Here is a 12486-nt window from a genome sequence, read left to right on the forward strand (position 1 = left end):
GACTGCTTACATTTGAGTACTCGTTCAGTACTTATTTGCCTATTCATTAATAGGCGCTGTTAGTCATATTTCCTTCGCATTTATTTTAGGTGTGTAAGCTTTTCTGCTCGACTCCCTCGTGTGACTTCTAGGTGCAGTCGCTTTTCCAGTTAGGAGAGCTAGAGTTATTTAAAGGCCTTGTTAAATTTGGGGGAACTAAAGGCCTGGCCTTCCAGACATACACGTTTGGCCTTTAGCTCAAATCCGATGTGGGAAACTTACTGATAAACAGGTTAAACGAGATCACACAATTCCTCGTAACACTACTTGTTGACGATAATCACAATTTACTCTTGATGAAACTGATTTTTTTTCAGTTGGCTATGTTAGAGAGCTTTCTGGTCAAAATGGCCTTCGTTTCAAAAAGAGTACAGTGGTATGAACAATTAAGGGTTTTGCTCTTGGAGTTCTTGTAAAAGAAGGGGCTTTCTGCCTCACCTATCTGTACTATTGACCCCTAACTTACTGCAGTTCTCATCAGAGTTTAATATTTGCCAAGTTTCTTATAGTTGTTAGAACCTTCAACATTTAGAGCACCAATAAATTCTGTATGATTATTTCTGTATGATTACTAGTGGTAATTAACTACTAGCCATAAATTTTACCAGTCTTGAAATTAAATATTGAATCCTACTAGCTTCCTAAGATAATATGGGAAGAAGCAGTTGGTTATTGTAAACACTTAAACCATGATCTAAATGCTGATGAAATAGCCTACTATGGTTACATATGCAAGCATCATACTTGAAACAGAACATGGTAATACACAGGAAAATATAAGAGCAGGATATAATAGGACAAAGTCCTGTGTTTTTCAAAAACCGATGAGCACAGTGATGTTTTGACTCAGTCATTTTAATCCTAAGAAGAAAATAGGGAGGAGAGAGATGGTTACCCATACAATTTTTTTCATCTTGGTATGTATTTAATTGCTACTTTGTTATTGTCAGAACCAGAAATATGCAATTACCAGAGAGCACTGGTTTGTTACTTGTCTTTATGGTATCAAAGAAAATTCAACAAGACTTTTGAGAAAGATGTGATACCATTCTCCTGGAGATCAAAGAGGATGTAAATTAATACTATTAATACTGTAAGCATTAGCTTGGATATGACAGAGAACAGAATAGTTTACCGGAAAATGTTATGAAGTTAACCATTATGTCTAATTAATTTACTAAATGCTATTGAGATTCAACAGTGCAAAATAATGGGCCTGGTATCTGTTGCTAGTTCATTTGACAACTTCATGGAAGCCCTAATCAGATGGTGTCAGCTTTGCATGAAATATATCAATTTGAGGGCTCATTACATTCCAGTTTATTTTTTTTGTTATAACTACTCAGCCTCAGATTTCCTGTGAGGAATGAATTTGTATAGAATATTTAAATTGCTCAAGTAAGACTGAGGTGAGAGCCAATTTGGTATAATGGTTAAGGCACAGGCTAGAAACTATGAGAACTATGACTTCTAATTCTGCCTTAGGCACCAGGGACTTTGGGTCAGTCTGGGTGACTTTGGGCCAGTGACACTCTTTTAGCCTAGGAAGCAGGCAATGGAAAACCACTTTCAAAATCTTGTCAAGAAAACTATAGGGATTCATCCAGGCACTTGCTAGGAGTCAACACTGACTTGAAGGCAGATGTACATAATAGGCTGAGAAGACAAAAAGAATCATGATAGGTTTTCTCAGATTGTACCAAAGAAGTTCACCGGCACAAAGAAATACTAACTTGAACTTGAAATAGTTCTTGAGAAAAATCTAAAATGATCAACTGACACTGAAAATCATTTCATAACAGTGGGGAGTCTAAAATATATCTCGCCTCTAAATTCCTATTAAAAGTTGATTTTTTTGAACTGTTATTGTGCATTATCTTTAACTATCCCAAAGATGCTTTTTTCACAAGGCAACTGGACTTTCTTGCTTTTTCTTTGAAGACATTTCTCATCCAAGAAGCTTCTTCAGCTCAGAGCTGAAGAAGCTTCTTGCATGAGAAGTGAAACATCTTCAAAGAAAAAGCAAGAAAGTCTAGTTGCCTCATGAAAAAAACATCTTTGGGATAACTATGACCTGGATGACCGAGAATCTCCATAGACAATTATTTTTAACTCTTATATATTCATATTTACCGTAGTTTCCGGTGTATAAGACTACTTTTTAACCCATGAAAATCTTCTCAAAAGTCAGGGGTTGTCTTATACGCCGGGTGCTGAAAATTTAGGGACAGGGCTGGCTGGAAAACCTGGAGCGGATCTCCCATTTAGTCTGCACAGGGAAAGCGGGACCAATTGGAGAAGAAGCTGCAGTCTGTGATTTTTTATAGGCTGGGGTCTGGGCGTCTTTTCTTCTAAAGTTGAAGAGCAGCTGTAGTATATCCCAACTTGAAAGGCAGGTGGGGAAGGCAGCAGTCAGAGCAGTGGCTTAGCTCTAAGGACACATTTGACTCAGGAACTGGGCGGGCTGGCTGGAAAACCTGGAGCGGATCTCCCATTTGGTCTTTTTTTAAAAATCCCATTTATATCCTGCCCTTCTCTGAAGACTCAGGGTGGCTTACAATTTAAAGCACAAATCAATGTGCTTAGCAATAGCCTTCATTCTGTGTATATGCCTGTTTATTAGGGCTTTCACCCCCTAGCAGCATTATTACAAAGTCAGCTTATTGCCCCCAACAGTCTGGGTCCTCATTTTACCTACCTTGTAAGGATGGAAAGCTGAGTCAACCTTGAGCCTGGTGGGATGCGAACCTGCACTAATTGCAGGCAGCTTGTGTTACTTAAGGCTCTGCACAGGGAAAGCTGTAGAGTGAATTAGGAAAAGTGAAAAAGTGAATTAGGAAAATAGGGAATGGTTGCTGGAATCAGGGGCTGCCACAAAGAAGAGGGAGTCAAGCTATTCTCCAAAGCACCTGAAAGCAGGACAAGAAGTAATGGATGAAACTAATCAAGGAGAGAAGCAACCTAGAACTAAGGAGAAACTTCCTGACAGTTAGAACAATTAACCAGTGGAACAACCTGCCTCCAGAAGTGGTGAATGCTCCAACACTGGAAGTTTTTAAGAAGAGACTGGACAGCCATTTGTCTGAAATGGTATAGGGTTTCCTGCCTTAGCAGGGGGTTGGACTAGATGACCTCCAAGGTCCCCTCCAACAACTACTACTACTACTACTACTACTTCTTCTTCTTCTTCTTCTTCTTCTTCTTCTTATTATTATTATTATTATTATTATTATTATTATAGTTTAATCCACTTGCACTGTTTTATGTTTACATGTTTGATGACAAACAGCCTTATGTTTATAAGTGACAGTTTTCCTACTAAGCACCTGCATGTCATAAGCATTTGAATTAAAATTACCATATTAAAATCAAATCTGATGTTTTTTAATTTTTATTTGGTGTGCGTTGGAAGAGGGGTAGTCTTATACGGCGAGTATAGCCCAAACCCTATAATTTAACAGGAAATGTAGGGGGTCGTCTTATACGCCCAGTCGTCTTATACACCGGAAAATACGGTATGTCCTTAACTACGGCAAAATATGGCTGCTTTTTGGCTATAGTCTTCCTTTTGTTCCCTCTTCCCTCATGTCCCTTTTTTTCTTCCTTTTTAATTTAAATCTGTCTATATTTAAAAATGGAGTTTATAGATTTTATTTTTAATACCATTTAAAAATATTTTTCTTGGCTTGAGTTTTTAATGAAATCTATATGCCATATGTCTTTTTCTTCACATTTTAATATTAATGCTATCTAGTAATACTCTCATTTGTAAAGTACCTAGTTATGGTATTTAAAGCCCTACATGGCAGGGGGCCGGAGTACCTTAGGGAACACCTGCTGCCGGCGTCAACTTCCCTTCGCCCTGTGCGTTCCCACAGAGAGGGACTCCTCAGGGTGCCACCGGTCAGAGAATGTAGACTGGTGGCCCCCAGGGGGAGATCTTTCTCTGTGGGCACTTCGGAGCTATGGAACCAGTTACCGGTTGAGCTCCGGACGGCGCCGGATCTTCGCTCCTTTCGCCGCGATCTGAAAACATACCTGTTCGAACAAGCCGGCCTGGCCTGAGGGTGGGATTGCTGGGGTTTTTATTATCATTTTATTGGGGGTTTTATTAATGTATTTATTATTTTTTTATGGGCATGTATTTAATAACTTTTTAACTTTTGTAACTTTATGTTTTATTCTTGCCCTGTACACCGCCCTGAGTCCTTCGGGAGAAGGGCGGTATAGAAATATTAATAAACTAAACTAAACTAAAATACAATGTTAAAGAGCTGGAATGTTCAATGAATTGTTGAAAAATATGGATATTGAAATTGGTTTAATATTTCCTAGGCAATAACATATTCTCCCTAAATATAAATATCTTTTATAGAAAGATTGGGAGAAAGAGATTTATATATGTGGTAATTTTTAATGCAAGAAGTATTGTGATTTTGATCAGATTTTCTAAACTACAGAAACTACTAAAAATGTCAAGGTAAAAATAGTATATACTATACAGATAGCCATAGGCTTACAACAGTTCATTTAATGACCATTTAAAGTTACAACAATACTGAAAAAGTGACTTATGTGACTTAAGTTCATTCTTTACACTTATGACTGTTGCCTCATCCCTTTGGTCATGAGATCAAACTTCAGATGTTTGGCAATTGATTCATATTGATGACGGTTGCAGGGTCCAGGATCATGTGACCATTTTTTGTAAACTTCTGATAAGCAAAGTCAATGGGGAAGCCAGATTCACTTAACAACTGTGTCAAGAAAGGTTGTGAAATGAGGCCAAATTCATTTAACATCTGTCTCACTTAGTAACAGAAATGTTGGGCTCAATTATAGTTGTAAGTTGAGATCTACCAGTACAGAATATACAGAAATTGTTTCTAGCAATATTATTTTTATACTTTTATTCATCTTTATACACAATTGTAAATTCAAGCGGTGTGTCATGGTTCTGATAGATGAAGCCCATCAAAAGAACTTTGAGGCAGAATTTTTCCTTAAAGAACATTTTATTCGGGAAATAAAGTATTAGCACTACATAGTTGAACCTAAAACTAAATTCCCTTCCCCCTGGATACAAAGTAACAAAGTGCAATTCCCACCCCCAATGAGCTGTCATAAATCACATTCTCCAGCAGGCTTTCTCCCCAGCTCCTCAAGCTGCCAAAACGTTATCAGCTTGTCCTTCGGTTCCCACAATTTCTAAATACCAGAAAAAGCATATTAAAGAAGAAGAGAAAATGGCTGCATTTTCATCAGTTGTCAGAGCGGGAACATTCAATCTTAGCAGCGTTGACACAATGCTTCAGTGATACTAGTTTATATGGCAAAAAATAAAAAAATTATTAAGCAAAAGACAGAAGTGATTTTTTTTGTATTAACAGTTTTCAACTGTATTCAGTACTGTATTTGATAATGAGAAGCTGTTGAAATATTTTTTCAGGGTCTTATCACATATTTATAAAAACAATTCAGTAAAGTTAAATTCTTAGAGGAGCAGGTTAAAGAATGATTATATTTCCTTACATAGATCTTTGATATCTGCTAAATATGAACTTGATAAATTAAACATGAACTTAATCCTTTTAAACTTTAAAGCAGACATGTCAAACTCATGATGTCACGTGATGTCATGAGATGTATTGGGACTGTTTTGCCATTGCCAACAATGGGGTGGGCGTGGCTTCCGGATGATGCGTCTGGCCCATGGACCGGCTGTTTGACACCCCTGCCTTAAAGGATTTTTATTACATTACACTGCATTTTTATTAGATGTTAAAAGAAAAAGGGACAGAACTCTTTTATACTTTTAGATTTTTTTTAACAATATGTCTTGTGTTTTAAAAACAGACAAGGAACTCCAGGTCGAATGATTTATTATCTTAGAGCAGACATGTCAAACTTGTGACGTCACATGACGTCGTGCAACGTATCGGAGCTTTTTCTACATTGCCGGCAATAGGGTGGGCGTGGTTTCCTGATGGAAGTGTCGAACCCTTGTCTTAGAGCAAAGTTCTCAGTTTAGAAGCCTTTTCTTCAATTATTGTCTCATTCCATCCCTATCCCACCTTCTTTTCTTTTACACTGTTGAACTTTCTTAAGTATAAGGGCTTCCATTGGAATTATTTCAAACACTTTTATGTCATATTTATCTGAAAAAGCTAAATGATACACATTCTAATGTTTTTCTAATGCAAATGTCCATTACAGAAGATGCTTGCTAGATACATTCTGTGATAATTTTTAACTATATGTTAGTGGAGAAAGAATAGAAGTTGATGTGATTTTATACATTGCAAAAACTAAAGACAACAACTAAGTGACTTTGGCTGATCTTGAGAAGCTAAGTGGTTTGGTCTTGTTTAGTACTTGACTACCAGAATGCCTTGGGCTGGAAAAGCAAAAAAAAAAAAAGCACTCTGGAAAAAGACTACACTGTTGTCAAGAAAAGTATACAGATTGTCCACAAAATTGCCAGGAGCTCAAAGGAGCCTTTATTTTAAGCTGCAGATAATATAGACTTCCGGTTTGCCGAGCCAGTTGGCATGGACATCTGGAGGATGGCTCTCGTCTTCCACGTCCAGTTTCACATCGCTGGGGGGGTCCTAAAAGAGCCGAAGAGTCGCCCTGGAGGGGTGACCAGAAAGAAGGGGCTTTTGCAGAAACGCGGGGGAGCCGCAACTCCCCCATTAGTGCCTGCATTCCCTTCATACCGGCAGACGAAAGACTGGCCATAGATATATGGCCAGTTACTAGGCTGCAGACAGCCGAAGTCAAATTTACCATCAGGCAACATTAAAGCAGCGTGGAAGAGACGGGGTTAAGATTCCTCTCTTATACCTTAATCATCTTCTTTTCACCTAAATAAACTGCTAAGTGCTTTCCCCCCTGTGGAGAGGGAGGGGGGAATTCAACCCTCCCTTCAAACAAGTGGCGAGTAAGCTCGGGTGTTTTTCTTTTTTTTTTTTAACGTTTAAAAAAGAAACGGACTAAAAGAAAGGAATTTTTAAAGCGCTTGGGGGACACCCAGCGGCTAAACCTGAAATTGCAATCTGATTTTCTTTTAAAAAAAATTAAGAAAACAAAGAAAAATAAGATAAGATTAACCTTGAACACCAGATGTAAAATTCCACCATGGAAGAGTTTCAAAAAAAAATCTATGCTATGTGGGAAATATCCTTATCAGTTCCTTTCTGCAGCTGGTGATGAAATAAGAGCTTTTGGAAAAGAAATAGAAAGTATCTTGAAGAAACAAACTCAAATTGTGACTACAACCAATATTTTATCGGGACAGAACTTAGCAGAAGAATCAAATACATTGGCAGAAGAATTAACTACTCAACAAACACAGATTTTCAAAGACAAAAATGAGAAACAGATGGAAAAAAATTTATTCAGCCCAGCGCAACTATACCAAGAGGGGAAAATAATGAGAAGATCTGGTGTTAACAGACCCCTCAATCCTTCAAAAATGGAGACTGGAGGGCTACTTAAATATGATACAACAATACAAGAATGCTTTGATGACCCTGAGGCAAAGAAGCGAAAAATGGTATTGCAAAGGAAGAAAGCAAGAATAAGATTGAAGAAATATGGACATACTTAAGAGGCCTGAAATAGATAACACCAAAATAGATAGGATTGTACTTGGATTGTGAGAGATTGCTGTGATGAATAGATAAAAATATTGACTAATTAAAAAAATAAAAAATAGAGATGTATGAATACTAACATTGAAATACTGAATTCTTTAAATGAAATGGATTAAGATGTATATATGTTAAGAATGATACAATGTAATTAATATACTTGGATGTAGTAACATGAAAAGACGCATTAAATGTTGAAATGGAGAAATTTTGGTTAACTTTTAATATGTGGAAATTATAAATGATAACAATATTGTCCTCCTCTTCCTCCCTGCAATCGGTATTCTAATGACTACCATTCTTATATTGTACTACTAACTTGTCGATATGAAAATGAGATAAATAAGTGTATTTACATTACTAGGTATTGGAAAAAACTGTAAAGGGAAAGGAGGTTATTTACAAATATGAAAATGAGAAACTTTAAACGTTTAATCTTAATGTAAAATTAAAACAAAAATATATAAGGTGTTTTGATATCTTAAAAATGGAATGTTAAAATATAAAATATACTAAGGTATTGATAAATATAAGAAGACTATTAAATGACTGATGGATAGCAATGAAAAGTATGTTAATTTAGATGAGAGATAATATGTATTAAAGGAAATAAGAGAGAGGGAATAGTTACAACAACTTGGAGATCTGTAATAATATGTATTTGTCTGAAATGGAACTATTGTAACCCAGACGCCACGTTGCTTTTTAAAGATATTATTGTAATAGTGGAAAATTAATTAAAAAATAATATCCAATCATACTATTTGATAGAAAAATGTGGGTTAGACAGCATCACCACCAGATGGATTCGTAGCTGGCTGACCGGCCGTACTCTGTGTAGTCCTCAATGGAACTGCGTCTTCGTGGAGGGAAGTGTGTAGTGGGGTGCCCCAGGGCTCTGTTCTGGGCCCAGTGCTCTTCAACATCTTCATCAACGATTTGGATGAGGGGATGACGGCTCCCCGCTCATCAAATTTGCAGACAACACCAAGCTGGCAGGAATAGCCAAAACTCCAGAAGATAAGCTTAAGATACAGAAGGATCTTGACAGACTTAAACATTAGGCGCTATCTAACAAAATGAAATTCAGTGGTGAAAAAAGTAAGGTTCTACATTTAGGCAAGAAAAACAAAATGCACAGGTATAGTATAGGTGGAACCTTGCTCAGGGATCTTGGAGTCCTAGTGGACAGTCACTTAAATATGAGCCAGCAGTGTGCTGCAGCTGTCAAAAAAGCCAACACAGTGCTAGGCTGCATTAACAGGGATAGAATCAAAATCACGTGATAATACTTTACAATGCCTTGGTAAGGCCATACTTGGAATACAGCATCCAGGTTTGGTCACCACGATGTAAAAAAGATGTTGAGACTCTAGAAAGAGTACAGAGAAGAGCAACAAAGATGATCAAGGTAAAACATACAAGGAACAGTTGCTGGAATTGGGTATGTCTAGCTTAATGAAGAGAAGGGCGAGGGGGGACATGATAGCAGTGTTCCAATATCTTAGTGGCTGCCACAAAGAAGAGGGAGTCAAGCTATTCTCCAAGGCACTTGAAGGCAGGACAAGAAGCAACGGATGGAAACTAGCCAAAGAGAGAAGCTAGAACTAAGAGAAATTTTCTGACAGTTAGAAAAAATTAATCAGTGGAACAACCTGCTTCCAGAAGCTGTGAATGCTCCAACACTGGAAATTTTTAAAAAGAAACTGGACAGCCATTTGTCTGAAGTGGTTTGGGGTTTCCTGTTTGAATGGGGTTGGACTGGATGACCTCCAAGATCCCTTCCTCCTCCTCCTCCTCATTATTATTATTATTATTGCTGAAAACTTCTTAGCTAGATTTTTCTTTGCTTGAACAAATATAAATGGTGCCTCACAGGTGAAATTGCAGTCCTGAAAAATTGTACTTAGCAGGACATGGAAGCTGGGATTTCCTCAAGGAGAAATGAAGTAGAGGAAAAGAAGCAGAGAAAATAGGAGTTGCATTAAATAATCAACATAATGACAATACATAACTTCTTTGTGTATCCAGCCAAGGTCTAGATTTGCTAGATTTGGGCCTCTTGAATAGAAGTAAAATGCTGAAATAATTATTAAAACAAGAGTTTCCCAGACTCAAGCACAAGTTTTCTTTAAAATGCTAGTATTGGAAAGTACAAATTTGAACTTCTGTATCAGATACATTTCACATTTTGTTAGACTTTGAATTTTTTTCTTTTTTTTGTGGGGCTGTTCTAGTGCCAAGGATGATCTTGATCTTGATGCCCTTGCTGCTGAAATAGAGGGTGCAGGTGCTGCCAAGGAACAAGAGCCTCAAAAATCTAAAGGCAAGAAAAAAAAAGAAAAGAAAAAACAGGATTATGAGTAAGTACGAAACTTATCCTTATAGTTCTGATACAATTTAGGATAGATGCATGGAAGCAAACTTTGTGAATATCCTTGTAGCATGTTATGGAGATGGGAGCTAAAAAGCTATATTTGGAGTCAAAGCTTGTACAAGTGCATTTAATGATAACAAAGAGAATTGTGATAAGGATGATAGAGACCAAATTTAGTTTTTCATCTCTAGTTTCATTGGCATTTTCAGCAATGGCAACATTTTGCAGAAATGTTTTGGTGGCATCCTACTGAGTTGTTAAGCCAAGACAAAATGTCTTCCCTATTCACCTGTGTGCTATTGGCCATCAAACTATCATTTTCCTTTTAGTTTCACTGTCCAACTATTATATGAGAACTGGCACACTGCTCTAAATTTCTTCTTAAGTAGTTTTCCAGATGAAGGAACATGAGAGTGCCAATCTCATAGATACATTAACTTGCTATGTGTTTATATGATACTTTTTAGCTTAGAAAATAAAATATGGCAGGGTATATACTGTAGAATTCACCCTCTCCTCTATCTCTCTTTCCCTGACAATGTTTTGGGCAGTTTCAAGAAGATGAAAGAGAAGGAATGTTATGATTTAGACTGCTAAACAACCCTACTTTAAACACTATCTGAAATGGGTCATCTGCTTGAGTAGAGGGTTGGATTAAAGGACCACCAAGGTCCCTTTCAACTCTTTTATTCTCTTATTCTGTTATCAGACTTACCCAAAGATTGACTTCTGTTTTCTTAGTGTATAAACAGGATCTAAATAATGTCATTCTTATTGCAGTGAAGATGATATCTTGAAAGAGTTGGAAGAGCTGTCTCTAGAAACACAAGGTGGGAGAGTTGAAAAAGAACCAGTTGTAGCAAAGGTAAAAATACTGCAAAACTGGTGCTCAAAGCTTTAAAATACTGTGTGTCTTTTCTGTCAAATTAATTCATCTGGAAACACTATGTATAAATAACACTGAAATTTACCCACTTGCCTGGAAACTGGTGTGGAAAGTTATCTTGTGAGCAGAACATCTCGAAAACATTTGACCAGATTACTCAAAAGGGCTTTTTTTAACACTTTCATTGTAAAAAAAAGCTGTTGGATAGTTCACAGATATTAGCATTCTTGTTCAAAGTTATTTGTAAATTGTGCCTTCAGTATTGCACAATATTATACAATGTTAGGTGATTGTATCCATCCTTTAAACTTTCTCTGACATATTCTGTATACACAAAATGGATTTCTACATATCCCATTTTAAGTAGAAAAGAAAATCATTTGATATAGGAAATTATATACACAATGAAAATTTTAAGGGTTGTGTTTGTCAGAGAAAGTTAATACCTTGTAGAAGTGATGCAAGCAGTATGACTGAATGAGAATAAGATGTTTTAAATATATCCAAGATTAATTTATATTTTATCTCAATCCCATTAGTCTTAATGCTTAAGGAATGTCCATATATTTCATTTATATCCAAAGCAGAGATATTTATATTCACCAGTGGGGATGTTTGCTTACAGTCCATATAACCAGATACACAAAAGTATCAGAATACAACCTAAATCTCAATTTCCTTTACATATCAAAATCAACTGATATATTTATAGAGTAACCAAAGTTATATTTTAGTCTAACAATATTAGGAAATGCGGTATTTGGATATTGGCTATTGATCTTTGAAGCATAATGATTCAGCTGCATTTCCTTTGCTTCTCACAAAGGTCTGAAACTTTGTGTTGCCTTGATTTCCAGTGAATAAATGATGAATGACATTGGGTGAATTCATTTGAAGATGCTAATGAAACCTTTCTTAAGATTATCTGGCAATTATCTGTTTAGATTAAATGGCATCCTTTTTCCATTCTTTATCCCCTTTATGCCTGTAAAATTAGAGCCCTGTCAGAATTTAGTACCAATTTGAACTTGCCAGGGAGCGCAGTAGTCCTGTATGGAGCTGTAGGTGTTCTGCTCCTGAGAAGTAGGTCTGGGTATGCATTGCCTGGCTGGTGCAGATATGGCACCCTAAAGGAGGGAGCTCAGCTTCATCCCCTGCCTTCCCATTTAATTTTTTATAGTAGTTCTTGTCTATACTCATGCTTATCAGTTGTACCCAATCATGCCTCAGGAATGCAGGGCTGGGGAAAAAACCCCTACCCAGATCCTCATCCATGTCCTGCTGATTCCCCTGAAAGACCCTCAGAGATGGGCTACAGCTGCTGGAAGGAGCAAAGAAATGCCCTGAGGAGCAGGTTGTTGGCTTGAGGGGCTTGAGCCAGGGGAGATATGCCAAGCAAAAAAAGGACCAGGAAGAAGGCTACTGTCAAGAAAGGTGCACTAAGTTGACTGGGCAACTCTTTTCTGAGGGGGCTTGGGGCTGCACAGGTTGTGGGACTGATAGGAGACAAGTAGGTGTTCTGCAGAGTT

General features: G+C 37.2%; 1 protein-coding gene across 3 annotated transcripts in view; it reads left to right on the plus strand.

Moving 5' to 3' along the window:
* EIF5B (eukaryotic translation initiation factor 5B) overlaps nt 1-12486 on the plus strand; it is a 41568-nt gene that overhangs the window by 471 nt on the left and 28611 nt on the right. Inside the window, exons 2-3 of one of the 3 annotated variants that reach the window (XM_083362960.1) lie at nt 9932-10057; nt 10852-10936. In XM_083362960.1, coding sequence (XP_083219086.1) covers nt 9932-10057; nt 10852-10936 — 211 coding nt within the window. Of the gene's footprint in view, nt 1-9931; nt 10058-10851; nt 10937-12258; nt 12392-12486 lie in introns of those variants that run through there. The other 2 variants (XM_083362961.1, XM_083362962.1) reach the window with 2 other exon arrangements.

This window comes from Vipera ursinii, assembly GCF_947247035.1.
Source record: "Vipera ursinii genome assembly, chromosome: 4".
NCBI lineage: Eukaryota > Metazoa > Chordata > Lepidosauria > Squamata > Viperidae > Vipera > Vipera ursinii.